Source organism: Rhinolophus ferrumequinum, chromosome X (assembly GCF_004115265.2).
Source record: "Rhinolophus ferrumequinum isolate MPI-CBG mRhiFer1 chromosome X, mRhiFer1_v1.p, whole genome shotgun sequence".
Classification (NCBI taxonomy): Eukaryota; Metazoa; Chordata; class Mammalia; order Chiroptera; family Rhinolophidae; genus Rhinolophus; species Rhinolophus ferrumequinum.
The window spans coordinates 9,335,656-9,363,611 of NC_046284.1; the positions used below are offsets into that span (position 1 = coordinate 9,335,656).

General features: G+C 44.9%; 1 protein-coding gene across 4 annotated transcripts; it reads right to left on the reverse strand.

Annotated features, from left to right (window-relative positions):
* Positions 1 to 72: 72 nt before the first annotated feature.
* On the reverse strand, positions 73 to 27,956 carry TMEM185A (transmembrane protein 185A). 4 transcript variants are annotated; one of them, XM_033111684.1, is made up of 8 exons: positions 27,793 to 27,940; positions 22,887 to 23,008; positions 14,802 to 14,978; positions 12,466 to 12,673; positions 6,883 to 6,966; positions 3,590 to 3,766; positions 2,953 to 3,076; positions 73 to 1,734 (listed from the first exon to the last, which is right to left on the reverse strand). In XM_033111684.1, exons 2-8 carry the CDS (start codon positions 22,898 to 22,900, stop codon positions 1,490 to 1,492), a joined length of 1,029 nt encoding a protein of 342 aa, XP_032967575.1. In that variant the 5' UTR covers positions 22,901 to 23,008; positions 27,793 to 27,940; the 3' UTR covers positions 73 to 1,489. The 4 variants fall into 4 exon arrangements, with proteins under 4 accessions (XP_032967575.1, XP_032967565.1, XP_032967584.1 ...); XM_033111674.1 differs by lacking the exon at positions 22,887 to 23,008 and having other exon boundaries at positions 27,793 to 27,954; XM_033111703.1 differs by lacking the exon at positions 22,887 to 23,008 and having other exon boundaries at positions 1,545 to 1,734; positions 2,949 to 3,076; positions 27,793 to 27,956.

Consider the following 27,956-nt stretch of genomic DNA (forward strand, 5'->3'; position numbering starts at 1 on the left):
TTCCTTTCCCACTGGCTGAGAACAACTGCAGAGTCCTGGACCATATCTAAAGCAAGACTGACACAGTGCACGTGGAAAATGAGGAACCAGTTTATTGAACAGCTAAAGGGAGCAAAAATAGTGGATTGAGCTACATTTGTTACACACCAAGCAGGAAAGGCTACACCACTCCAAATGTCTCCCTTCCCCCCCAGACGAACAGCCTGGCTGGAGGCCACGGCCAGGCTGATTCATATATGCACTGGACATCAGTGGAGCCCAGTTTAGACAAGTTAGCAGCTGCCCACCTTTAACCATCCATGATTGTCCGGGATGAAAATAACTGTGTTCCTTTTACCCTCCTTTAAAAAACGGCCTCCTTATTCCCAGGTAGAAGGCTGCTATCCTGGCGGATCTGCTTTCTTCCCTTTTAACTCATGGCCCCACCACCAAGTCTTGGAGCAACTGCACTCCCAGTTAAAAGCATGAGCCCAGCCAGAAGCATCCTTGTTGGGAGCAGACAAAATGCATCAGATGTTCACATGTACACAATTCTGCTGGCTGTGTCTAGTCTCAGCCATTTCCTCCAGTGTTCCAGTTTCAAGTCATGCTTTCTTGTTTTCCAGCAAGGCAATAGTCCCAGAATGTTAGAAAAGCACAGACCATTTCTTGCTCTTTGTGGCTGTTCTGGCAGTAGCAGCTACCATGGATGTGGAGAAATTCGAGGGAAAATGGTGATGTCCCATCGAGGGGTGGCACCACAGTGGGGCAGGACAGGTGTGCCACCAACTTCTACTTCCGCCATAGAACACGTGTGTCTCCAGTACAAGCTTGTAAAAAAATACTTTAACACAATATACTGTACAGAACTAGGATTTCACACGGTATATTACAATGCTAAAATATTTGTATAAATACTATACAGGCACAGAGTCACTCTATTAGAAAGGGCTCACTGATGGGGCCATTAAAAACTGCTGTGAGCATGCCCAAAGAGAAACTACTTCCACAGCAGAGAACACAAACCGTAATGACGGTGTGGATACACACGTGGTGCCAGAGGCCTATTTACAGTCCCTACTGACTGTGCCACAACAGGAGAATCTGAGCTACGCGCGCAAGGCCAGCCCGATGTCAAATGACATTTTCAAAGAACACTTTCGAGAGGAATTTTAGCACTTTGCAAACCAGCTCTGTAGATGGTCCTTCTCTGACCTAATCGGCCATTCCCAATGGGTATGAGCCAGCGCGCTTTCTCCCTCTCACACACGCTCCCTGCAGCCCATCCGATGACGCACCCCACACCATCTGTTCCAGTCACCAGACACACCACCTGTGTGTCCCGTTGTGGTGAGTCACTGGTAGGCATTGAGTGCAAACAAGGCATGAGATGGAAGTACCTGGAGACCCAGCTCCAGTTCCAGTTCTGGGGGGGTGAACAAAGAGGCAAAGGAAGGTAGAGGTGCGCGTGCATCCCGGTGCGCTTGTGTTCTGCCCCAGGAAGTGCTGTCTAATCTGGCATTTCAATGTTTAATTTGGGAGGTGGGAGGACGTACTTCCCAGGGCTCTGAGTGATAACTACCCTGGTCTTCTTTCGAAACAGAGGAGCAATTTTAGGAGGTTCTGGAACTGGTGTTTCTTCGGTTTCCTCGTTATCTTCATGATGGAGGTCGTAGGAAATGTTTCCGTATTCTCTCAAAAATGGGAAGATTTCAAGGAGGAACTGACAGAAATCCTTGCGAATACCAAACCACCCTGAAAAAGAAAAATGTACTTTTTCAAACACTAGCCTCCACGCATTTCGTGTTACTTTTCCTTCCTGAATCAGAAGTTTTCTCCTGCTGTCTCAGAAATGAAACCTGAACAAGGCCTCAATACCACTAAGGACAAAAAGTCACATGTGAGTGTTCTGCAAGTGGGGTTCCAACACCAGCTGTGCTAGTGTCCCTGGGGCCCTGGTAGCGTTGCAATCTTGGCCCGGCCCAGACCTCCTGAATCAGAACTGGCGGGTGGGGCAGTCCGCTTGCACAGGCCGTCCTGGGATTCTATGGGGGCTCCGGTTTGAGAACTGCCCTCAGATACCTGCAACAACTAGACTCTCTTGATATCCTTCCCCTCCCGGGATAAACTCATGTACGACAAAGAATGTCATCCAAGGAAAGCATGTGTTGGCCCAGGCCAGGAGGCGGCCTGAGCTCATGGGGCCACCTCAAAGCTTCTTCTCTGAGGCCTGCTCTTCCTGTCCGTGTACCAGGGGACTATCAGCTCAGTGCTGGCTCTCCTGGGCCACAATACCCTGTTCCATTGGCTTCCAGAAGAACATGCTCAAGGATGACAAGTAAAGGAGCTTAGTCTATTGAGGAAGAGAGCTTCCTCAAAGATCACTTCAAACCTGGGTATCCTAGTGTGCAGGTGAAGGAAGAGAGAGCAAGGAGGGCAGCACCGTCAAGATCTGTGATGTCAGGTGTGACACTGGGGAAAGCGAGAAGGAAACAGAACCTAGGAGGACTCCTGGGGTTTGGTGGGCGAGGTGGATGAGGGCAGCACCGTCAAGATCTGTGATGTCAGGTGTGACACTGGGGAAAGCGAGAAGGAAACAGAACCTAGGAGGACTCCTGGGGTTTGGTGGGCGAGGTGGATTTTCATCTAATCCTCAGGAGTCCCTGAGAAGGAGGTATCTTGATTCTCATGCTGCAGTGGATGGGACGGGGCTCAGAGAGGCTACCTGCCAGGGTCAGTCCTACCGCAAATCGCAGAACGTACTCCTAGGGAGGCTGTGGGGCAGGGCCGGGAAAGCAAGGTTCACAGCACGTCCTTCCCTTGGAAGATTCCTTCCTCAGCACTAGCTAGCTTTCCCATGAAAACTCCTTAATTGGGGCCCTCAGGCTCATCCTTTCATAGAGCAGGGCTACATGCACACATGCAGACAGACAGACACACAGGTCAAGGGCTTCTGAAAGGCTGAGTACCTACAGTGGTTCCCTCCCTTCTGTCCGAAGGTGGTTGCCATCAGAGTGATCAAGGAAAGCCAAAGGGGGACAAATATTGGTATACAGGAGAATGCATTGTGGCCGTCCAGTTTGTGAACCAGCAGGATCTAAGAAAAGAGCAACAGTTGAGGTTCTTTGATATGGCACCTGAAAATGGACAAGGTCTGAAGCCAGAGCACCCCTCCCTCGTCAGGTCTCAGAATGGGGAGTCAGCTCCACAGGAGACCACAGAAACTCTCTCCTCTGAGGGAAACCAAATCCGTCCGTCTGGAAAGTCCCCAACGCCAGCACTGTTATGGGAAACTCCTCCTGGTTTTGGTTGGAGGAGTCAACAGCGCTCATCCAATAATTCTCCATGGAACTCACATATGAAAATACAACATCCAACTTCCTCTTTCTAGAAGTAGACAAATTGACAGAGATGCATCTTAGCCAGAAAGGTGCATTTCTCACTGCCGGTGGCCAGCCTCCCCAAAGAAATGACATTCTAAATCTGTCATTCTCTTGGCATGCTCTCCAGGCTTATGGTGATTTCCAGGGAGAACGGGCTGCCCTAATAGGTCCACATGGTGCTGTCATAGGGAAGGGTGGCCTTGGAAGTTCTGGCGTTGGGAGCTTACCTCAAAGGTAAGGAGAGGCACAACAATGGTCATCCAGCTCAGTGCCATTGTGATATGTGTCCTTCGTTGTTCTGCAATCACGTCCATGGAGCGCAGGAACAGGACGGACCACACGATGTAATAGAGGACCACCAGGCACAGAAAGGACATGAGAATCCACAGCGGGACACACACAACCTGAGGGAAGGAAGAGAGAAGAAATGTCTCTACGGTCGTCTAGTTGCGCCCCAGCCTCTGAGGGGAGGCAGAGCCAATCCCTTGCTTGATCTCTGCAGGGAAGACAGTGCCGTCAGCCCCCAGGGAAACGAGGCAGTGCTGTCAGCGCCACGCACACTCGCCGCATCTCACCCTGACGTCCTCTATTCACAGGCCATTTCCCCATCCTGCCGGAGGTACTTTGGCCCGACTGGGGAACGTGCTCCCTGGAAACTTCAGCTGCCCAGAGTACACAGGCCCTCTGCTACGTCGCACACCAAGGCTGGGAGGGCTCCGCTACCCGGTCCCTGCCACCTCCCCTAGACGGGTTCCGTGTCTGGTGCTGTCGTACCAGAAAGACCTTGTTTTATGCCCCCACGAGCCCACAGGCTAAGTCCTGGGGTCCTTATGATCTCTCCTCCGCTTGTATGGCCCACTTGGGACACATCTGTTAGCCCTTTGTCTTGTGTTATCAATCAGTTAAACTGACAGTTTTCTTTTGGTGTACAGTTCTGACTTTTCATACATACAAGCATCGATCTGCATAGCCCCAGGCGGGACACAGTTCCTTGACCCAATGCTGTCCCTTCTCTATGTCACACTCTCACCCCACCCATAACCCCTGGGAACCACTGATCTGTTCTTTATCAGCACACTTTTGTCTTTTCAAGAATGTGCTACAGATGGAATCGTATAGCACGTCTCCTTCTGAGACTCCCTTTTCTCAATCAGCAGAATATCTTTGAGATTCTTCCAAGTTGTGTGTATTGACAGGTTGTTCCTTTTCATTGCTGAGTGGTGTTCCACTGGATGGATGTACCATAGCCTGTTCATCTAGCCACCCGTGGAAGGAGATTTGGGTGATTTCCTGCTTTTGATTATCACAAATAAAGCTGCTATAAACACTTTTTTTGTGTGTGGCTGTATGTTTTCACTTCTGTAGGAAATACCCAGGATTGGCAGTGCTGGGTGACATGATAACTCCATGTTTAACTGTGTAAGAAATTGACAAACCGGTTTCCAGAGGACCTATACAATTTGGCATTCTCCCTAGTGACGTGCGAGTGTCCCCGTGCCTCTGCATCCGCCCCAGCACTTGGTATTATGGTACCTCATCCTGGTTTTTATTTGCCTTTCCCTAACGTGTAACGACGTCCTTTCCACGTGCCCATTCAGAATATGTATATCCTCTTTGTGAATGGTCTGTTCGGGTCTCCTGTCAATTTTCAAATTAGGTTGTCTGGTGTCTATTTTGAAGTTTTGAGAGTTCTTTAGATGTTCTGGGTACAAGTTCTTGGTCAGACGTGTGCTTTGCAAATATTTTCTCCTAGTCTGTGGCCTATCTTTTCATTCATTTCATTTCACTTTTGAGCTCCTTTTATGGACCATGTAGTTGGTGTCATTTCCAGGAACTCTTCACCTAACCCCAAGTCCCAAATATTTTCTCCTGTGTTTTCTTCCACCAGTTCTTGGCTTTTGCTTGTGAGACCAATGACTTGCGGTGGTGTATGATTTTTTAGTCCTGATATCTTGGTGTTCCTGGTCATTGGTTTTGCTGTCGAGTCTACGCAAAGCCTGTTTCCTATGATCAGACTCTCATTTAGTGGCACGCCCTCGTGAACAGAGTGTTAATAGTCGTAAGAACCTCATTTGGTCTCTCTTGATCATTGTGGGAAACTTGCCATCAGGCTGCTTTATCTGCTGGGACCTGCACGGGATCGGGCCTGGAAAAATCCCTCTGTTCACCTACAGAAAACATTCACAATTCCTATTCTTGTTTGTTTTACCCCCTGACTGTACCTGACACTAAAAATTTGGTCTCACCAAGATTTGTTTCCTCCATGTCAGAAGACAAAGTTTTAAACCCAAATTACAGTTCTTAAGATATAGTTCCCTGAAGATGTAGGATGGGTGCCTGGACAAAATAATAGACACTTTTCTATTATTTTATCAAAAACTTGGGGGAGAAGTGATGAGTTTTGCTTTATTCATTGTAGAGGCAACACACGTTCCCTTATTTTCCTCCCTGTCACCAAATGAATATTTTCTTTTTTTACTATATTTTTTTACTTTTGTTTTTTTAAACGTAAACCATTTCCATTACAGAAAATGTCTTGTGTGCAAAAGTACATATCAAGCAGCAGGGGGAAGAAAACACCTGCATGGCCTCATCTCTCAGAGGCAATGTAACTTTTCTACCTTTATTCTCATCATCTTTCTACGCATTAATAGTTGAAACCATAGCGTGGCCTCTAATTTGTATTAGGTTGGTGCAAAGGTAATTGTGGTTTTTGCAATTATTTTTAACCTTTTAAACTGCAACTACTTCTGCACCAACCTAATAGCTTGTCGTGTGTGTGTGTGTGTGCACGTGTGTGTGTGTCTGTGTGTATCCACCTATCCACCCAACCATCTTCTTTCCTTCCTCCCTCCCTTCCTTCCTTCCATATGCACAGTCAACATTAACCAAATACTCATTAACTGAAGCCACAGGTTACAAGCATGACTCAGACCTCACCCTTGGCAGGAGTATAAATTAACACAGCTTTCGTGAAAAGCAAATTGGCAGTACAGTATGTATTTCAAAACCTCAAAAAGTTCCCACCCTCTGGCCCCAGTAATACTGTTTCTGGAGTGTCTCCTAAGAAAACAATGGGAAAAAAATCAGGCAAAGATTTTTATGCACAAAAATATATGCTGCGGCACGATTTATAATCGTAAAATACTGGTAACAACCTAAATATTCAGAAATAAGGGTGGTTTGGTAAATACATTTGAAGAATATTTTCTACCAATTAAACACTTATGTTTTTAAAGACCTTTTATTGACATGGGAAAATGTTTATGATACAACATTAGAACAAAAACGCAGGATACAAAATTATGTACATGATATGATGGTAACTTTTTTTAGAAAACAATAAACCCCAAAACAAGGAAACAAAAAACACTAACCGTCTTATCTCCCAGTAGCTTATGGGTGGTTAATATTCTATTACCTAGGCTTATCTATCTTTTCCAAGTTTTCTACAATGAACACGAATTACTTTTGTAATAAAAAAAGAAAAGTTTATTTAAGGATTTAAAAAGTTACATACAAGCCAGGGCCAGTGGATGATCTTGTCCAGTCTTAAGGCAATGAATATAAACTGGAGAATGTTGACAGAACACAGGATTTCTAACTAAAAATGAAGAGAAGAATCAGTTAAACAAAGTAAAAGTTTGCCCGATACTGCAATTACTTGGCTAGCACACTAAAAGGCAATGCAAATTATAATACGGTAAAAGTTTTATTAAGTTACACTGGGGCCACCTGATTTTCAGGACCAGAGGTGTGAACCTGCTCCTGGCCTTCTGCCTTGTACCCTCTGCTCAGCGGCTGCCCTGTCCTTTATGCTCGCCCAGGCAATGGCCTGGTTTCCAGGCTCACCAAGTGTGGAGGCAATCCACGGTAGACTCCCCAAGCTTCCGTCCTGCCCCTATCCACAAACACCTCTCTTCCTAACCATCCCTGTACTTCTTTCTTCTTGTACTCAGGACTCAGTCCTGTGTCCCACACCTTCCTTTCTGGCTCCGCAAGGACCTGGCACATCAAGACATCAGTTATAGATTCTTGACTGCATCTTTAACCCCGCTTACTCCACTGATCCCTCCCAGAAACATAGAAACAGGTTCAACGCATTCCCATTACACACAAAACAACCGCAACACCAGATAAAGTCACGCTTCCCTTGGTCCAGTATCCCCTCCTAGCTCTAGCTCTCTCTTTCTGTTATTAGGTGGGTGCAAAAGTAATTGCGGTTTAAAAGGTGAAAAATAATTGCAAAAACTGCTATCACGTTTGCATCAAGCTAATGCCATCAAACTTTGTGAGACATCATGGATACTTAAGCCCCATGGCCTTCCCTGCCTTTCCAGGCTCCACACACTGTGATTTGGCCTCCGCTCCCGTGACCACCAGCAAACTGCTTTCCTCAAGGTCGCCAATAACCTCTGCAACATCGAACCACTTCAGTTCGCATCCTACTGGGCGTCTGTGCGGCACCTGATATTGGTGACCACTCCTTCCTCCTTCTAGGGTCCCAGTGTGCAATCTCACCCACCTCCTGGTGCTCTGACAATTCTTTTCCAGTCTCCTTTTCGTCTCCTGAAAAGGTGATGCTCCCCAAAGGCTTCAACTCAGTCTTCCCTCCCCACTAGAGAGACACAAACACATATGCGTTCACTCTGGCTCTGCTCTGGGGGTGGGGGAGAAGAAATGTCATCCACACCCCTGGTTTGCATTATCTCCTATTGGCTGGTTCTCTCATCTGTGTCTCCAACCTAGCCTTCGTGCTGTGGCCCAGACCCAGATCTCCTCGAGGCACCTCAGAGGAAGCCAGTCCCAAACGGGGCTCATTATTCCCGGTACCTTTACCTCTCCACCCTGTCCCGCTTTGACAGCTCCCATCCCGCTGTAAGGTTCCACAGTCGTCTAGTTACCCAAACCGCATGCCAGAAAGCATCCTATATTCCTTTTCCCACGCTCTCCGAGTCAGTCACCACACCCTTTCCTCTCTACCACGCAGACTTGTCTTGACTCCCCTGCCTGCTCTCCATCTGATTACTATTGCCTAGTCAGGCCCTCCTCATCCCCAACGCCCCCAAACACTCCAGTGCTGGGGGCTCTCAGCTCCCCAGTGCCCTCCAGACAGTCTGCCTTCTGCCTACAGTGCTAGCTGATGTTCGATGACTTCCCACTGCCCACAGAAGGAAAAGCACAACGAGGCCATTGGCTCTGGCCCAGAGCTTCTCCAAAGTTCTCAGTTCACAGGGCGTTTAGTGACTCAGCAATTCCTTCCTAGGCCTCTGGGCCAAAAGAAGTACCTAACGGTTCCACTGATTGAACTCATTAGGTCTAAACTTAGTATTTGTGTCCCAAGTAGCCATCGATAAATGAATGAATGAATACATTAATATATAAACGAATGAATGAAAATCAAATCAAATCACTCACCCACTCATTCCCTCACCTAAAGCAAACGAAAAATATTTTTAGTTCATTCTTCCATAAGCACCACTCATTCCTAAGGGGATGTGTGCGCCCACTGGATACCACACCATCTCTCAAGACACGTCCACCCTCACTACTTGTTCTCCACATGGATTTTTGCATAGTACTACCTTCTCATGACAGCAACTGCCAACAACCCAGCTTCTTCCATGATGTCACTGAAAGGAATGGAATGTGACCGATAATAAAACCGTAAACCACTTGGAGCTAGTAGTCCACGTGGTGTCCCCACAGATATGAGCTATCACTGCTTTTTCCTCACAAATGTCCAGTCTCTCGGTGGTGCCACTGCGAGCTCACCACGATGCTTGGGGAACTGAGAATAGGGCCCCTACTCTGCCCAATCCGTCTACACAGCCTCCCTTTCCCCCAACTGCCACAATGCCTTCCCTTCCACTTTATGCTCCAGGCATACGTTTGATTGTGGTAGAAAACATACAACAGACGTAAAACGTACCATCTTACCCACCTTTGTACAGTTCAGTGGCATTAAGTACATCAAACTGTTGTGCAACCCTCACCACCATCCACCTCCAGAACTCTCTGCAGTTCGCAAAACTGTGCTTCAGTCAGATGTGAGCCACCATAGTCCACTCAACACGACAGATTTTCTCCTGCCTCTGCCTTTATATGCGTTGTTATTACCTCTGCCTGGAAAATACCATTTCCTCCCCTATCTGCATAGGGCTCCCTGGCCTACCCTCACTCCTTCACGTCGCTGTGTGAGCCTGTCCCCAGTCACCCCCTCGCAAATGCAGGTACTTCTCCTCCTGGGATACAGGGACCAAAGGGGCGCTCAAGTCCTGGCAGGTGTTTCTTCTCGTAGGTAGGGATGCCAGGAGCATCACTGCACAAATGACGTACTTTCTACAACTCTGCATTAGGCAAATACAGTTTCATGATCAATGCAGCCCTAGCCCTTGTGTATGCTTTGGCTTTCTAACAAACAAAGAAGGAAGTTTTGAGTTTTCTTAAACCTCCTTCTTAGCCCCTATCCAATGGTATTTAAATAACTGTCTCAGTGCTTTTGAAACTGGGCGATGCTGCGCCCTTGGGGAGGGGCTAGGCGCGTGCAGGGGCACTACTGGTTGTCACAAAGACTGGAGGGAGGGAGCGCCCCCACTAGTATTTAGTGGGCAGAGGTCCTGCAACGCATAGGCCAGTGCTGTTCAACAAAACATTTCCTATCCCGAAGGTCAACTGCATCCCCCTCACGCCCCAGAGAAATGCTGAACCAAGTAAGTAATCTCTATAATGTTTGATCTCACTGATTGTGCTTAATGTAATCTTTTGCAAATGATTTTTAAAGCTTGGCTTTACTTCGTTTGCTCAGGTAACAGACACACATGCCAAGCAAGAGAAGCATAAAGTAGAAAGGTAAGGATGACTGGGGCAAATGTCATCTGTAAGAATGTAGGAAACACAGATTCGGGTGAAGGTTGATACGGAATCTGGAACTAGAGGAGAAATATGAGTTTTGACATGTGAATTTAGGAGATGACGGCACATAAGTGGCAGTGGAGACAGGAAATGTAAACAAGATATTCAGAGGAAGTACACACCGTGAGGATAGAAAATGCCCAAGACTAGAATCCTAAGAAACAGCATCGAGGCTGAACACAACAGTGGCCAGACTGGTCAGCAAAGGAGCTACAGTGTGGCCGGTGGCCAGAAAAAAATGAGGACTGACAACGGCCTGCTGGATTTGGCCAGGAAGTGCTCAGAGCGTTTCGGGGTGTGCAGGGGCTGAGCGGCGAGCCTTTCTGTGAATGAAAGGAAAAGGCACAGCAGCCAAACAGAGGACTGAGAGGGTTTCACTGCTGTCATTTTGTTTTCTCTTTCCGGTAAGACAGACCAAAGTTACCTGAGAGACTGCAATACGTTCAGGAGCAGATGCTAAGAGAAACAAGGGAGAGGAGCTGAAGCGGGAGCTTGCCTGACCTGCCCCAGGAAGGAGCATGGACAGGCAAGGAGGAGAGAAAACAGGTCAAGGTGGGGAATGACTTCTGGGGAATAGGGGGCGGGAGGGGCCACCATGCAGAGACAGATGGCTGGGGAAGGGGTTGTAGAAGAGCAGGGAGGATCTAGCTCAGAGCTTTTCAACCTGGCTTGCATTACTGTCCCCCTAGGAGTCTTTTTAGACATTTGTTTTCCTAGTCGCACTCCCTCATGAAATTTTCATACTGCTGGCAAGCAGCCGGGGAGGGGGGGTAGTGCAGCAAAGTGGCTGGATTGTCCAGGTTTGGGGACGTGCAGGGAGGGTGCGAGTGAGCCCTCAGGGGTACCCCCTCCACAGTTCACAGCACCCTCTCCCCCAGCACCAGAAGAATCGCCCTTCCTCTTGGAGACCAAGCCCATCCTGCTGTTTGGGGTTCTGTTCCCTCCGGTTTCCACAGACCTTTGCTTCATCACCCTCCCGCTCCACAGGTGCCTTCCTCTCAAGGTTCAGTACCCTGAGCCACCCGCCAGCTCCTACCCTCCCTTTGAAGCCCAAGGCCATTTCCTTCTGCCACTCGTTACCCATGCAGCTCACAACAGAACGTTCCTAGTGTCCACTTCTCTGCTGAAGCCACATGTGTAGAGCTGCAGGGGTGTAGGCCCATGGCTTCCGTGTGGTTCGCTGCACAGGATTTGGAGTCCAGCTGACTGCAGTGGGATCCCTCTCCTGCCCTACATGAGTGGCCGGGAGCAAATCGCTTACCTTGTCTGGGAAACAGGGATGACCACTATGTCGACTTCACTGGGTTGTTGTGAATCCTTAATGAGCTATCACTGAATGCGAAGGGCCTAGCCCAATGCCTGGCACACAGTAAGTGCTCAATAAATGTGGTCTGCAATTATTTTCATTACTAGCATTAGTATTGTTAGTATTGCTTTTTTAAAAATTTATCTGTGTATCCCCCTACGTTTAGGCAAAAAGGGCTTGGTGTACAGCAAATCCTTGATAAACGTTTACTGAATGAGTAAATAAACATATGGGATAAGCTAACCGGACACCAGATGCAGTGTTGGAGCACAGGGTCTGAGGCAGCGTGGTGGTTAGTTTCATGTGTCCACTTGACTGGGCTATAGTAGCCGGTTTTCTAATCAAACCCTAATCTGGGTATTGCTGCGAAGGTACTGACTTTACGTAAAGGAGATGACCCTCCATGATGTGCGTAGGTCCCATCCAATGAGTTAAAAGGCCTTAAGAGCAAAAACTGAGCTTTCCTGGAGAGGAGGAAATTCTGCTTCAAGACTGGAGCCTCAACTCCCGCCTGTGTCCAGCCTGCCAGGCTGCTCTGTGGATTTCAGAGTTGCCAGTCCTCCAATCACATGAGCCAGCTCCTTCAGATAAAGCACCTTATCTCTGCATCTGCACCTATACCCGCACCTCTCCTCCTAGTGCTGTTTCCCAGGAGAAGCTTGACTGATACAGGTGGACAGGGGAAGACGTGAAGCTGTAAGAAGGCTGATGGCCTGGGTGAAAACAACCCGTGTTTTCACTCGAGAGAGAGAAACAATGACTTCCACGGTCTTTTGTTTCCTTATATACCCTGATCTAGAGTCAATGATCAATCTCTTCCTAACAAAGGGCAAGGAATCGACATTACAATCACTGACCATTCTGAAATCTATGAAATCTCACCTCCAGTGACCTGTCATGTCGAAAGCCCCAAACACAAGCTGCCACAGACACCGGGGAAACGAAGAACAGCGGCATGAAGACCAGGAGCCAGAAATGGTTGCCTCGCTCGATCCTGTCACAGACCAGCACTTCAAACATCAACAGGAGCAAGTGGATGCCCACTGCAATCAGCATGGCCTTGAACTCCACACACGTTTCTCCTTCTGCTCTAAAAAGGGACAGAAGAAGAAGGAAAACAACAGCCTCAGTTCGGAATCTCCGTACCAAGCAAGCAGTCCAGGGCAAACATCAGCTTATGCTGATACTGAGTTGTATTTGTAACTCTGACCAAAGTGAAGGAAATATCAAGTAGAAAGCTAACTTAAACTTAATATTTAATAGGCGACCTTTCAACATCAAAGAACGACAAGAAGTGAGCATTAAAACCAAACCGGACTTAAAGTTTTAACTGTATAAGGATGATCTCAGAAGTAATGGCTACAGTTATTTTCCTGACAGTGTACACACACACTTTTGTTCATAACTTTAAATTCAACTACTTCCAAGATTATTCAAGCTGATTGCTTCTATTGCTAAAAACTGACAAATGTCCCTTAAATCTCAGGATCCTCATCTCTTAACAAATTAAAAACCATGTAAATCACATTTCATGCAGTGCTATAAAAATAACTCTAGCTTTACGAACAAGTGTGGGTTATATTTAAAGAAAGTTACAGTCACTATTGCTACGTGCTATTTCAAAATGCAAATAAAGAGTTTGAATGCCTTTTTATTTTCATTTCTATTCCATTAGGATGAATTAACACCTGCAGATGAAAAAAGAGAAGAGCAAAAGAGTTAAAACTGTTCTTTTAAAACAATCCATTTAATTAGCTGTCTAAGTATCATGCATGAACTTCACAGATTAACAATAAAAAAAGCATAAGGCCACTAATCAGGAAAATGCTCTGTAATGCATTTGGAAGGCCTTCCACGTTTCATTCAAAACGTAGACGAACATTTATGATCTGTCTTGATGATGATAAGTACAATTGAGTTTAGGATACAGAGAAAATGAGGGTAGTGGTGATTTCTATAGGACCCAACACTGTTCCCTTGAATATCGTTGACACCAGAACGACACATCTGTACACTCGGGACATTCAACTACACACACACAATTCCTTTCCTTGCTCTAAAAACTTAAACCAAGAGAGAAGAGTTCAAATAGCATCTAAATATCAATTATATTTAGATATAATTGGAACCCAAAATATTCAATGATTTAGCGTTTCGTTCTTTTAGTAAATGTCAGATTTCTGAAAATATCTCATAAAAAAGAAAAGATTTGCAGCAAGGCTGGTAATTCTTAAAAAAAACACAAACCCCCCCCCAAAAAAAAACCAATAACTTTAAAACAGCCACACATGAATGTCCCCCATCTGCCAAAGCTCCTCGTGTGGCTACTTTCAAGTTCTTAGATATGTATGTGGTGGTGTACTTTACATGCTCTAAATCTTATTTTAATGTCAGTAACCAAGAATTAAACAAGTTGAGGTGGCCCCAACTTCTACATTTTCCTCACATGAGCAGTTGCAGGTGTCCCCCTTTTTCTTCCCCACCTGTCCCCTAGGCATTCCTTCACTCCCCACCTTCCTGGTGAAGGTTCAGAATAGCCCCCCCCCAGTTCCTCCTTCTTCCCTTTCGGAAGTTCCGGTCTCTGCGAGGGAGAGAGGGGAGACTCTCACAGGCCCCAGTAGCTCCAGGCTACACACTGGAGCGAGGCAGCTCCAGGAACTCGGAGCAGCAGCGCCATCCAAGAAGAAAGGCTCTGCTCTCCTGCACACATCTGGGGCTCATCTCTCCCCATCTCAGGGACTCACTGTTTCCTGGCCGAGCTATCTCCCCCACACTAAGAACAGCCCTAGAACCCCAGGACTAGGAAACTGGGCAAAGGGGAGCCCCAGTTCCAGGACTGAACTGGAGATGGATATATCCCTGATGACCAGAGCTACAACTTGGGATAGTAGAACTGCTCCCGCTAACATGGGGGCTTCATACTTCTGAGTCTAACATGGCAAAACATTTCTCTATTTTTCACGTATTTTAGGTAACATAGGCTTTTGTGGGCTGGCTGGGAACAGAACCACCCAAAATAACACCGCTTTTGCAAGAAAGTGCACATCAAACACCTAAGTTTAAAAAAACTTAAGACTAGAGCTCAGTTTGCCTGTATTATAGTTCTTATCAAACACTGGATAGGTAGAAAAGAAAATAGTCCTTACTTTATCCAAAGTGAAAAACAAGATATTGCTCCCTCAGGATAGAGACCAAAGGGTTTTACCGCGCAGTATTACCGATATTGGGGATTTCGGGCCCAGACTCCAGTTCCAACTGAGGCTCCAACAATGACCATTAACTTCCACAGCCATATTGGTGCAAAGACAGCCCAGTAACTCCACTGAATGATGCCATCCAGACGAAGGGCCAGCAGCACAGAGAACAGCAGCAGACAGGCATAGATGAGGAATTTACTAGGAGAGAAGTAAAATGATTAAAGAGGATTCACATTTACAAATGTGTGATACTGAAATGAGGAGTAATGACAGCAGAATTTTTCAGCACATGAAAAGAGCCATTAATTCAACGATCGCTTACTGAAAAGTTCTATGAAGTAGAAATACTGTGTTGGGGATAAGAAAAACATAAAGAAGACTAAAATCAACTCCCTGTTTTCCCAGGGTTCCTGTAGGAGGGACTCCACACAGAAACACACTGTGTTTCCCCGAAAATAAGACCTAGCCGGACAATCAGCTCTAATGCGTCTTTTGGAGCAAAAATTAATATAAGACCCAGCGTTCCCAGTGTTATTTTACTATGATATAAGACCCGGTCTTATAATATAATATAATATCTGTGTCTTACATTAATTTTTGCTCCAAAAGATGCATTAGAGCTGATTGTCTGGCTAGGTCTTACTTTCGGGGAAACACGGTATTTTGTCTTGTGGTATTCTCATCTACAAAAATAAAAAATCCAGGTAATATGTACCTCATAAAGTGGTTGTGATAGTGAATATGAAAAGTGTTTCGTGTAAAGCATTAAATTAGTGGTTCTCAAAATGTTTTGTATCAGGACTCCTTCACAACCTTAAAAATTACTGAGGACCCCAAAGAGCTCTGCTTATATGGGTTACACCAATCGCTTTTTACTATATCAAAATGCAAGACTGTTATTTAAATATATTTATTAAATCATTACAAATTAATTCATATGATACAAATAAAATAGTTTTAATAAAAAACTATTTTCTAAAATTGTTTTTACAGTTTTGCAAATGTCTGGCTTCACAGAAGCCTCCTAAATTCCAATACGTACATGTGCACTCATTCTGTTGCAAACTGCCGTTTTAGTTCAAGCATATTTTAAAAACCTGGCCTCACAGAGATACGTAACTAGAAAAGAACTGAGCATTTTAACAGTTCTTTCAGATAATGGTGGCTATTCTTTGATAGGACACCGAAACTCAACAAGTGGTAGCTTCTTGAAGGTTGACTATGGTGTGGAATCTAAAACCCTACCAATGAACTTTTGGACAATATTGATTCACTAAATAATTAAACCTTTCAAATGTTGACACATTTCACTATACAATAGCAAAAAAACCATATTACTTATTAGCACAAGCCACTTCATCAGAAATATTTTATTTATTGGGAGGCTGTCAAGCGCATGGTGGTGGATATAACTTTTCAAAAACTGTAGTCTTCCCTTGAAAGCTCAAATTCTACCATTTGCAAAAAACACCATCAGTTGGATTCCTCGAAGTGACAAGTTCACTTGCATTGTTTTTGAGAAAATGTCTGTCAAACACCCTAATACAAATAACCACATTCCCAGGTAAAAATGGTGTTCCATGAAAACAGCAGCTTGCAGCCTAGGCGTACAAGTGTTTTTCCTTGAGCCAACCAATGTACTTCAATATACAGGAGACGGCCTTTATACATTCTTCTTATTTCTTCACACAGAACATTAAAATCGATATGTACTCAAGGGTCAAGATTGAATGAGATTAGTATTTTTTATCTGCTTTATCAAGGACATTGTAAGTGAAGCTAGCTTTTTTGGTTGTTTTTTTTTTAACTGCGAGCACATTGTGGTGAAGAATGCAATGACGACTAGTACAGTTTTGTGTCACCAGCCTGATTTGTGCTCAGGTGACAGCATTTGACCCACTGTTGCTTTTGCACCATCAGTGCAAGCGTCAACCCAGAGAAGAGGCAAAGAATGTCTTACTTAGTATTACTATGAAAATAGTTTTGACCTTACAGACTCCTGGAAAGGTCCTTGAGGCCCCCCCCAGGGGTCTGTGGAAAATACTTTGATAACTGCTGCACTAAATACATGTTACTGATGACTAATAATGTTCAAAAACAAGGGGCGTCTTTTACATGCTGCTACAAATCAAAAGAGAGCTACCGCTGAAAGATGCCGACGTAAGAATGACTTCATCCCTAGACTTTGGACAAGAAAAGGGGGGATTCCCAAACTAAGAGAATTGGAGAGAGCACCACAAAGACAGAAAGTCACCAGCTGAAATGACTTTTTCTCTCTGAAAGCACAGGGAGATATTGCAAAATCTAGAAAATCAGAACCCATATGTCAAACAAATTTGGCTACACCTATCATTACCAGAAACAATGGCCTTGAAAATAGACAGAATAGAAGTATTTAAAAGAAATAAGTGAGTGAGAAGAGTAACAAAAGCAAGGGCAATGATAAACATAGGGTCATACATAAATTGGATAATATGTAGACGTAAAATTTTTCGTAAGGAGTTTCAGACTATGAAAAAAAAAGTAGATGACGTGGGGAGAGGTAAACCCTATAAGCTAAATCCATTATCTTCCCTAAAAGACAGTTTGCTTATTTAATAGAGGAAAAGAGTAGTGAAAATAATGAAAACAGAAGTACCAAAATGTTTTAAATGTTGGAAAAGTGATTATTTTATTACTTTTGACATAAAGGAAAATTAAGAGTTCTGGGTCTATTACATGAAAAACGAAAAATAGGAAAGAAACAAGATGAACTTACAAGAAGACAAATAATACAAAAATATAATTCATAATTCAAACACTAGGGTTGGAAAAAATAGAAATAGGAAGGAATATCCTTGTATTAGTTTTCTACTGCTGTCATACGAAATTGCTAGTAACCTAGTGGCTTAAAAAACACAAACGCATTATGTTTACTGTTCTGGATGTCAAAAATCTGAATTGGGTCTTGCTGGGCTGAAATCAAGGTGTGCCCAGGGCTGGGATCCTTCTGGAGGCTCTAGAAGAGAATGTTTCCCTGTCTTACCGGCTTCTAGCGGCTGCGTCCTGCCCCTTGGCTCATGGCCCCTGGCTCCAGCTTCAAAGCCAGCAGGGGAGAGTCCAGTTCTCCTCACGTGGACTCACTCTGACCTCTTCGGCCCCCCTCCTACATTTAAGACCTGTGATTAGGGGCCAAGCCAGAGGATCCGGAATAATCTGCCTATTTTCAGGTCAGCTCAATTAGCAACCACAATTCTATCTGCTACCTTAATTTCTCTTTGCCGTGTAACAAACATATTCCCAGGTTCCAGGGATTAGGATGAGGGCATATTTGTGTGTGTGTGTGTGCGTATGTGTGTGTTCATTATTCTGCCTATCCCAGGCCGAGAATGAGAAAGGTCACTTAGTGGATTGAAAAATAAAACCTAAATGTGTTGCATTCAAGAGTCACACTTACCAAAGGAAACCATCAATGCAACAAAAAGGGATCCTACTCAATGGGGAAAGATATTTGCCAATGATATATCTGATAAGGGGTTAATACCACAAATTTATAAAAAACTCACTCAACTCAACTCCAAAAAAACAAACAACCCAATTAAAAAATGGGAAGAGGACATGAAGAGACATTTATCTAAAAAGGACATACAGATGGCAAACAGACATATGAAGAAATGCTCAACCTCACTAGCCATCAGAGAAATGCAAATAAAAACCACAATGAGATACCACCTCACCCCAGTCAGAATGGCTATCATCAATAAATCAACAAACCACAAGTGCTGGCGCAGATGTGGAGTAAAGGGAACCCTCGTGCACTGTTGGTGGGATTGCAGATTGGTGCAGCCACTATGGAAAACAGTATGGAGGTATCGCAAAAATCTGAAAATGGAACTACCTTATGATCCAGCGATTCCACTCCTAGGTATCTATCCGGAGAAATCCAAAACTCCAATTCAAAAATCTTTATGCACTCCTATGTTTATTGCAGCACTATACACAATAGCTAAGACATGGAAACAACCAAAATGCCCATCGGTAGATGACTGGATTAAGAAACTGTGGTACATTTATACAGTGGAGTATTACGCAGCCATAAAGAAGAATGAAGTCTTACCATTTGCAACAATATGGATGGATCTAGAGAACATTTTGTTAAGTGAAATAAGCCAGACAGAGAAAGACAAATACCATATGATCTCACTTATATGCGGAATCTAAAGAAAAGAATAAGTGAATGAACTCATCAGAAACAGTTTTGGAGACAAAGAGGAAAAACTGAGGGTTGCTAGATGGGAGGGGGGTGGGGATAAGGGGGAAGGTGAGAGGATTGGAAAACAGTCGGTAACCACAAGATGGCTACGGGGTTTTGAAAATTAATTTGGGGAATGTGATCAATAATGTTGTAAAGATTTTGTAGGGTATCCGATGGACATGTGTCCCATCTGGGAGACCACCTCAGGGATGATGTAGATGCCTGATCACTGCTCTGTACACCTGAAGCTGAACAATAATGAATGCCAACTATAATTTTATATATATATGTATATATATGTGTATATACTTACAAGAAGCCGAGTACAGCATTAGGAATAGAGACAGTGGAAATGTAATGGCTCTGTGCGATCTCAGAGGGATAGTGGATGGGGGAGGGGGGTTCACACAGTGTGAGGGATATAAATGATAAACGTCTAAGTATTACTTTGTCTTAGCACCTGAAACTAATAAAAAAAAATTAAAAAAAAAAGAGTCACACTTGCAACCAATGTCAAAAGTCAAACCAAGTACAAGAAAGCTAAAGACAAAGGTTTATCATGCCCGGGTGAGGACAAGCGAAGCAGTTTACTAGTACAGGAATTTGATAAATTAGCTTTCCGAACAAAAAGCATTAGTAAAATGACTAATCAGGAAAAAATCTAAATAATGAAAACCTAGCAACATGACCACCGAATATGGAAATAATATGACAAGTGTTCTTTTAAGAATATACAGAGATATGTTCATTGTGGGCTTCTACATACCACTATTAAATCATCACAAATAAAGTACACAAAGTTCCTAAGAAAACTATGGAAGGAACACTCAAGTAGATAAAAATAGCATGGTTCTATTAAGAGAATTAAGTAGCAGGACAAAAAATATATAGAAACTTTTTTTTACATGCATACAGATTTTTCCAGAGGGGAAAAGGGGATCATTGGGGCACTGATACGCAATAAACATAAATCTAATTAAAAATATAAAATACTGTTTGAGTGCCTGCAATGTGTGGGATACATAAAGGTGAGGAAAAAAACAGCTTCAGCCCTGAAGATGCTCAAAGACTAACAGGAGCAGAGGGGGATGATGAATCCACAGGTAACTAACTATATATACACCAAGGTAAACTGGTACGTGGAAGATAAACTGGGAAGGGAGGTGGGACTGGGGCAGTAGGTTGGGGATAGAGAATTCTAGAGGAAGGGGATAAGATTTTTAAAAGTAGGAGACAGCCTTTTGTATCCCAGGAGACTGGGACATGTGGAGTACATTCTGTGAATTTTGGGGTGGTGGGGTGCTGGGGAGACGGGAGAAAAGGCACCTGAGGAAATAAGGGAAAGGCAGGCTGGGGTAAGATGATTAGGGGATTTGAATATCAAAGTAAAGTACTTGCAATGTATTAGTAGGCAATAGAAAGCCACTGAAGATTTTCTGAGCAAAAGGGTGACTGACAGAGGTATACCTGTGTGAGGTAGACTGCAATTGCTAGAGACTGGAGGCGAAACTTCTACCCAATTCATAATAAACTGACAGAAAATGGCCTAACCATATGGATCTTTTTCAATATTCATTTGTTTAGTACAGTAGCGTTGAAGGAACTATACTTTGATCATTTGTGGAACTTTATTTGAGCCTCAGGGTCCTCACAAGCAAAATGCAGATAATGCGACCTCTACCAGGCAGCAGGGAGGAAAGGATTAAAGAACTATCAGAAAGCACTTATAGCAAGGGCTTGAGTCCAAGCAGGTAATACTTAATGAATGTTAGTTTCCTTCCTTAAATAATGACTCAATCAAGGATGAAACACAACACTACCAGGGAATGTTTAAAATACATGCTACTAAAACACAACTGAAACATCAAAACACCTGGGCTGCTGCCAAAGCAAAACTCAGAGAAAACGTATCCACTCCAAAAGTGTAAATGAAAGCAAAAAAGAAAAGAAAAAAGAAAAAAAAAGAGGCAAAGGGAAAACTAGTGAACTGAGTTTCTAAGAAATGTTTTTTAAAAGGAGCCAAAATGTAAAAATAATAAAACTAAAAGTGGAAATACAGATTCAAAAACGGAATTGGTAAGTAGAACCAACAGCTGGTTCTTTGAAAAAATGAACAAACTACAAAGTTGATAAAAAAAATTAATACAATCAGAAAACTTAAAAGATGTAATTTATACACACAGCTTTAGTTGGAGGAAGAACGAATAGTATCTCAACTATACCAATACATTTGAGATGAGAACCGAGTAAAAAAAAAGACGACTGCATATCAAATAGGAAATCCCAAACCTGACTGGCAAGGAAAGAATATGATGCAGCAATAACACAGTGACAGGAAAATTTATTTTTAAAAACGTCACAGTCAAAGCCTAAGTTATAATACTTTGAGTTACTTTTCAAGAAATATTCAGACCAGAGTCCAAGTATAAAAATAAACTTCGCTTGATTCTCCACCAACCAGCAAATGGAGGTTCTACCCCGGTATTTTGGCATTGGCCACTACTTCTAAATCTCATTTTCCCAATTACACTTTTAAAATGGATTTATTCCACTCGCATCTGAATTGGTAATGATAGTAAGCAATCACTGACTGAGTAGAGAGTCACATGGGTCAAACTACAAAGCTACTATCCTCTCTGAAATGTATATGGAGCTTTGGCTTGAGGCTCAAATTCCCTTTCTACTTTGGGGGGAAGGGAAAGGGATTACGGAGGGGAGGGAATATACCTAGTAAAGAGACGACTCTGTGAGGGTAAAAGTTCTAGTATCTGTTTCCTGCAAATCCAAAGAATGCACCTGGACTCTTTAGATCCTTCAGTTTTCTCCGGTGAAAGCTGCTGACTTAACTGGAGCAGGCACACGAGCACGCACATGCGTACGTGTGTGCGTGTTCTGGGTGACACATTCCTGTGAACGCCTCTCTGTCTAACAGCAGACAGTGACTCCAATTGACAAACGGCTAACTGACACTCTCCCAAATTGTTAAAGGGACTGCACCCCCACACTGAGCAGACCCTTACTGACAAAATATAATGCTTTTCTGGGGCGATTTTAACTGGTTTTATTAAGATGAGAAATGTTTAAGGGCATCTAACCAGCAGATGTAAGAAAGCACAGAAGCCAAATAAAAACAAATCACTCTGAAGGAGGACTAGAAAGAGCCCAGGCCGGCGCGAAGCTGTGTGATCGTGGGTGGGAGTGTCAAAAACCAATTTTACCTATTTTAGCAGCTACCGTGTTTCCCCGAAACTAAGACCTAGACAGACAGTCAGCTCTAATGCGTCTTTTGGAGCAAAAATTAATATAATACCCGGTCTTATTTTACTATTAAGACCTGGTCTAATATAATATAATATCGGTTCTTATATTAATTTTTGCTCCAAAAGATGCATTAGAGCTGACTGTCTGTCTAGGTCTTAGTTTCAGGGAAACACGGTACTATTAGGTTGTAGCTGACAAACTACAAATCATTAGTTATAAAGAGCCTATCTCTAGAGTTCAATTCAAGGCTTTCACCTTCAATTCTAGTCACCTTGTATGGGCCTGACCTATGAGCAGGGAAGGCAATGAGAAACCCCAAGCCCAATACTGGGAAGCTGAACTACCCGAGTCCTAGGAAACCATCGAAAACTCCTCCACCCCACTGTCTCTTCCCTACAACACAGTCTCCAGTGGTACGTGTCTATTTGTACTCAGCATCACTCATCAGCACATTTACGAAATGCCTCAACATCCTGGCCTTCAAAGAACTCACAGCCAAGAAAAATATATGTGTAATTGCCAAGTAATGAGAACGAGATTTTTAAAACCAGAAAGTATGCATTCAAATGAGACTTGTCTCCATTCAACAGTCCCCCTGGGAGGCAACGCACCAATTCCACTTCATTGCTCAAACCATCTTTGGAGCCTGCCTCCTGGAATCGCACGAGGCTGCAGTCTGTTCTTCCGAATATCCTCAATGCTGTCAAATCTTCACCGAGAGGAGATTCGATTTCTGGAAATGGCCCAAAGTCAGTCAGAGCCAAGTTTAGTGAATAAGATGTGTGATCAAACTAGGTGGCATTATTTTGGTTCAAAAATGCTATTTGATTATAAAGTGACAAAACTGATTTCCTTATATGTAACCTGACTCCACAGGAAATTTCAGATGTGTGACAAGCAGTATGAGCAATGGAAAAGGTGTATATATATGCACACATTCCCCTTTTCCCTAAGTAACTTTTTTGAATGATAATACTCATTTGGATGTGTCAACTCTGAATAAACTTTGTTTTGTTTAATCACTTACAACTCATAAATAGAAGGCCCCTTAGTATACCGTACCTACTGTGGCATGGGGGGGGGGGCTGTCACTAAATTAGAGAGGTAGCATGGTAGGCAGGAAAGAGCACAGGCTTCAGAAGGAGACCAAGACTCGCTTTAGAATCCTGACTTGGCCGCTTGCTGCCCGTATGACTTTAGGGAGGTCACAAGCTCTTGAAGACTCCGCAGAACAAGGCTGATTTCTAACTTACAGGGTTGTTGTCAAGATTCCAGATACTAGATTACCAAGCAATGACATCGTGCCTGGCACGTGGTACGTGCCCCAAAAGTGACAGCTGTTATTAATAACAACCTCAGCATAATCAGAGCCTTTTCTTATTATAGGTGCTTTGAGATGACAGAATGACAGGTAAACAGACATTTGGGTGGAGTAATTCTTTAACAATACCAACATACACTCAGTGCTGTTTAAAAACTAACACGTACATAAGAATACAGGCAGTATTTTTCAATCACCTGACAGGCTGCCTGCAGGGCTCCCAGCACCCTGACCTTTCCCCAATTGTCTGAACATGCCGGGACCCTCCCAGGACCCCGTGCCTTTGCATACTTCGTCCCTCCTAAGATGCCTTTCCTGCCGTCTGGTCTGACAAAACCCGACAATGACATCCTCCTCTAAGATGGAGCTGTGGAACCTTCCCTGCCTGCTCTAGACAGAATCAGTGGCTCTGTGTCTGGTGCTCCCACAGCCTTTGGTTCCCGGCTCTGGAATGCCTCATCCTGGGTTGAATGTGAATTTCTCTATTCATTTCTGCTGCTTCTGCTGGGCTTGAGCCTGGAGAGGGACCATATCCCGTTTCTTTTTGTACTTAGAGCACCTAGCACACAGCAGGAACTCAGGAGGTGTTTGAGTAAGGAATGCTTTAAATACAAATACTTGACAAACAGACTGTTAAAGGCCCGGTAGCTGCCTTTGGTTAACTATTACCAGCAATCGCATTCATTTTTCTTCCTATGACTTCACATAGGAGACAGATCCCTTACACAGACTCCAGAATGACTTCAGAAGTGGCAGCATATGGAAGTTTCTAAACACTACCAAGCTCCTCAGTACTCCATGCCCACTTGATGGAACCCCTGGAGCAGGGTTCCTCGGCCTGTGTCCTAGCACACCTGTGGGAGGCCCTGCATTCACTGCGGATGGCTCCAAAGGCCTAGCAGTTCTCACAGCCCTGGAGCACTGCCTGGCTACCGGGGCTGAACGTCCTTTCCTGAGCCAGCAACTCCACCAACGTAGCAGAAAGTCCCAGTGCTGCAGGGGGAGGGCAAGGTGCCAGCTGAATGCCACCTAGTCCTAGACCTCTACCTCCCAGGGACACCTGGGAGTCTGAGTTTGCCAATTCTGTAGACTTCGAATAGAGTGCCAATTCAAAGCACAGGGCTCCCTAGCTGTGAGGAATCTTCAGGCATTCCGGGAAGGACTTGGTGGGTCCAGTGTGTGTGTTTCAGCCAGTCTTAATTATTGTGTAACTAAAAAGAAGTTCATGATCAACCAGTTCTGGGCCAGCTGGAAATAGGCAGAGGGTCAGCCGGTAGCCCTGTGCATCTGAGTGTTGACACTTGTGAATCATTCTCTGTCACTGCAGTTTTTCAGAGGCTGGCAATACAGCAGCAGGTCCAACTCCCCAAGACCAAAAGGTTGGAAAGGAGCTCTGGAGTCATGGCCCATGCCTTGGGACCCAGCAAACCATGGCAGTGACTACTTCTGCGACACACATAATGTCCAAAGTAAAGGCAGCCAGGTTCCTCTTTCGTGTCATGGTCTTTCCCGTCTCTCTAATGGAATGGCTGCATTCTGAAGGAGGAGGAGGGTGAAAGGAAAGAGAAGCAGGCCACAGACCACCAGGAAAGCAGTGACTGAAAGCAGCAGCTCTAGATTTCTCTTATAGGTTCTGGACAGTAATTCATACATTCATTCCACAAGTATTTACTGAGCCAGGTACTATTCCAGGTATGCAGGATACCATAATGAATAGTCATGACTCTGGCCCCATGGAACTTACAGTAGCAGAGTATAGTAGGGGAGCATTTAGTAAGGAGACAGGCATTAATCAGATAAAAATGCAGACAAATGTAAGTGTACAAATAAGCGTTATGATGGAGGAGTGAAGTATGCTACAGAGATTGTACAAACAGGGATTAGTGGACCTGGCCGGGGAACTCAGAAAAGCTTCCCTTGGCAAGTTAACAGGTGAGCTGGGATCTCAAGGATAAATTGGAGTCAACTAGGTCCAGCAGGAGAAGACGAGGAGAGGGAAACATTTCTGGCAAAGAGAACAGTATGTGTCAAAGTCCTGGGGTCAGAGGGAGCTACTGAACTGGCTCTAAATTAGAGGCAGGGAGCAAGGCAGCAGCAGCGAGGTTTGAAGCCCTGGCATAAGGTATCTGCTGTCTACACCCCTCAGTTTGCTTTCTAGCTGTCTGGAAGGCCCTTCTCATCATGGAACAAGGCTAAAGAACAATGTCAAAAACCAGGTATGCCCACGAGACCTGACACATCACCAGCTAAAAAATCAGACTTGCCAGTATTACCTGGCCACTGTCTTAGCCGTCACTCACTCCCATTGACTCAATACTGTGTCAAGAAAACAGTACCTTATAAAAGATTTTTCAGATAGCCATGCATTTCAATCCAGGTATCCTTCAAGTATTGATAAATATGCTGATGATGACTATAAATCTGTTCAGATACCTAATATTTCCCTGTTAATTTTCATACACCAATATTTTTTGCGGGGGAGCGGAGAGAAGCTACAGGAAAAAAATGGTTAAGGGCGTTATCTATGCTGTACTATTTTGATTTGGCAACTCTGACAGCCAGTTAGATCGCGCGAGGCAGTTCTTCGTAGCTTTGGAATGATCTGTTACCTTACCAAATAGTCCTGGAACTTTCTATTTGTAAAGCACTTTGCAGTCAATCATTAATTTGGCCTCCCTATCCTACTGAGACATTATACTCATTCTAAAGATCAAATGGACAGATAAGTGAGTGGCAGAAGGACACAATTTACTCATCTTTCTCATCACCCACACCAAGCGAGGTAGACACACAAGGTATGTGCAACTCTAACACCAATCCTGCTACCCTGCAGCCCAGTCCTAACCCCTAGAAGCAGCAGGAGAAGGCACTGCAGGGTGTTTTCTGTTACCTGCTCGCAACAGGCTCCTCTATGCAGAGTGCCTTCATGACCAGCAATGGTAATGACTACACTGCGATTGGGACACTGACACTCCAGATCAGAATATGAACTCGGTAGTGCTCAACGAGGAATAAAAGCACCCAGGAAATCACAAGGGCTAGTAGCTTAAAATGTCACCGTCCCTAAGAAAACTGCACTCCCAACACGCATCCACTCCCAAGACGTCCTTTCAGCCCCCACAAGCGGCCCAGACAGTGGTCTCCCCTGGGCTCCCACATAGTGCTGTATGTAAATCACCTATTTACATGCCCTTCTCCACCACCAAGCTGGGACCTCCCAGCATCCAAGGCACCTGGCATAGAACCCAGCATACAAAAGGTTTATTGAGTGCATGGCTTCCCACCAGCAAATAAGGGAAACAGGTACTGCCTTCATAGAGTAGTGGACTTAAGCGCTCAATGGGGCCAACTTCTTTTCAGATGAGCAGAGAATCACTCAGTTGCATAGGGCCTGGTCTCCAATCCAGGTCTTAGCGCCCCGTTTAGTTCCTCAAATATTCCCTAAGCGCCTCCTATTTGTCAGACCAGCTGGGAGACGCTGGGGATAGTGAGTAGAACAGGAGATGGTCTCTGCTTCAGGGCGCTCACAGCCTGGGGGAGGGAACAGAGTTACAGAACACTTGGACAAGTGCAAGGACAGACACTTGATTCCTTAGCCAGTGTTCTCTCCACACTGTCCACTGGATATTCCCCAACTGGGAACTAGGACAGCAATAGCTACTTCCTGCAAATCAACTTACAATGAACACAGGAGAAAACGCGTATGGAAAATTGTCAGGTTCACCCCCAAAGGCATTATGTAAGGTACTGACCATACCCTGACACCAACTCCAAGGATTCAACGTTTCAGCTATCAGTTCGACAAAGCAGCAAACAAGGGAAGGATGGGCTTACCTCCAACGAAAAGCTCAAGGGCTGAGCGGACCTGAAGGCAACAGCTGGAGTGGGGGTTAAGGGTGGGCAGGCAAGTGAAATGGCCGTGGCGCGGGGAAAGGGAGCCAGGCGGCGGGCTGCAAGAAGCTGGAATGGAAAGGGGGGAGTTGGGACAGCAATGAAGGAGGGTAAACCAAGCGGAAAGGGGTTCCCTCGGGGCCCTAGGCGGGAGGTTGTAGATGGCGCGGCGGCGGAACCGGGGCGCTGAAGGAACCGGGCGCAGGAGGAGGAAACGGGCCGGCGCCGGGGGCCACAGCTGCCCCGCCGCCCGGTGCAGCACCGCGCCGGCCGCGCCTCCCCGGAACCGAGCTGCGAGGTCTCACCTCGGGTTGAAGTCCTGGAAGAGGCCCCTCAGGTTCATGGCGGAGAACTTCACCGCGGCGGCCTCCTCCTCCCCCCGCCCCCCGCGCCGCGCAGACTGCGCGTTACAGCGGGTTCATGGTGCCCGCGCCAGCCGTGTCCCCGCCGCCTCCGCCGCGCAGCGAAA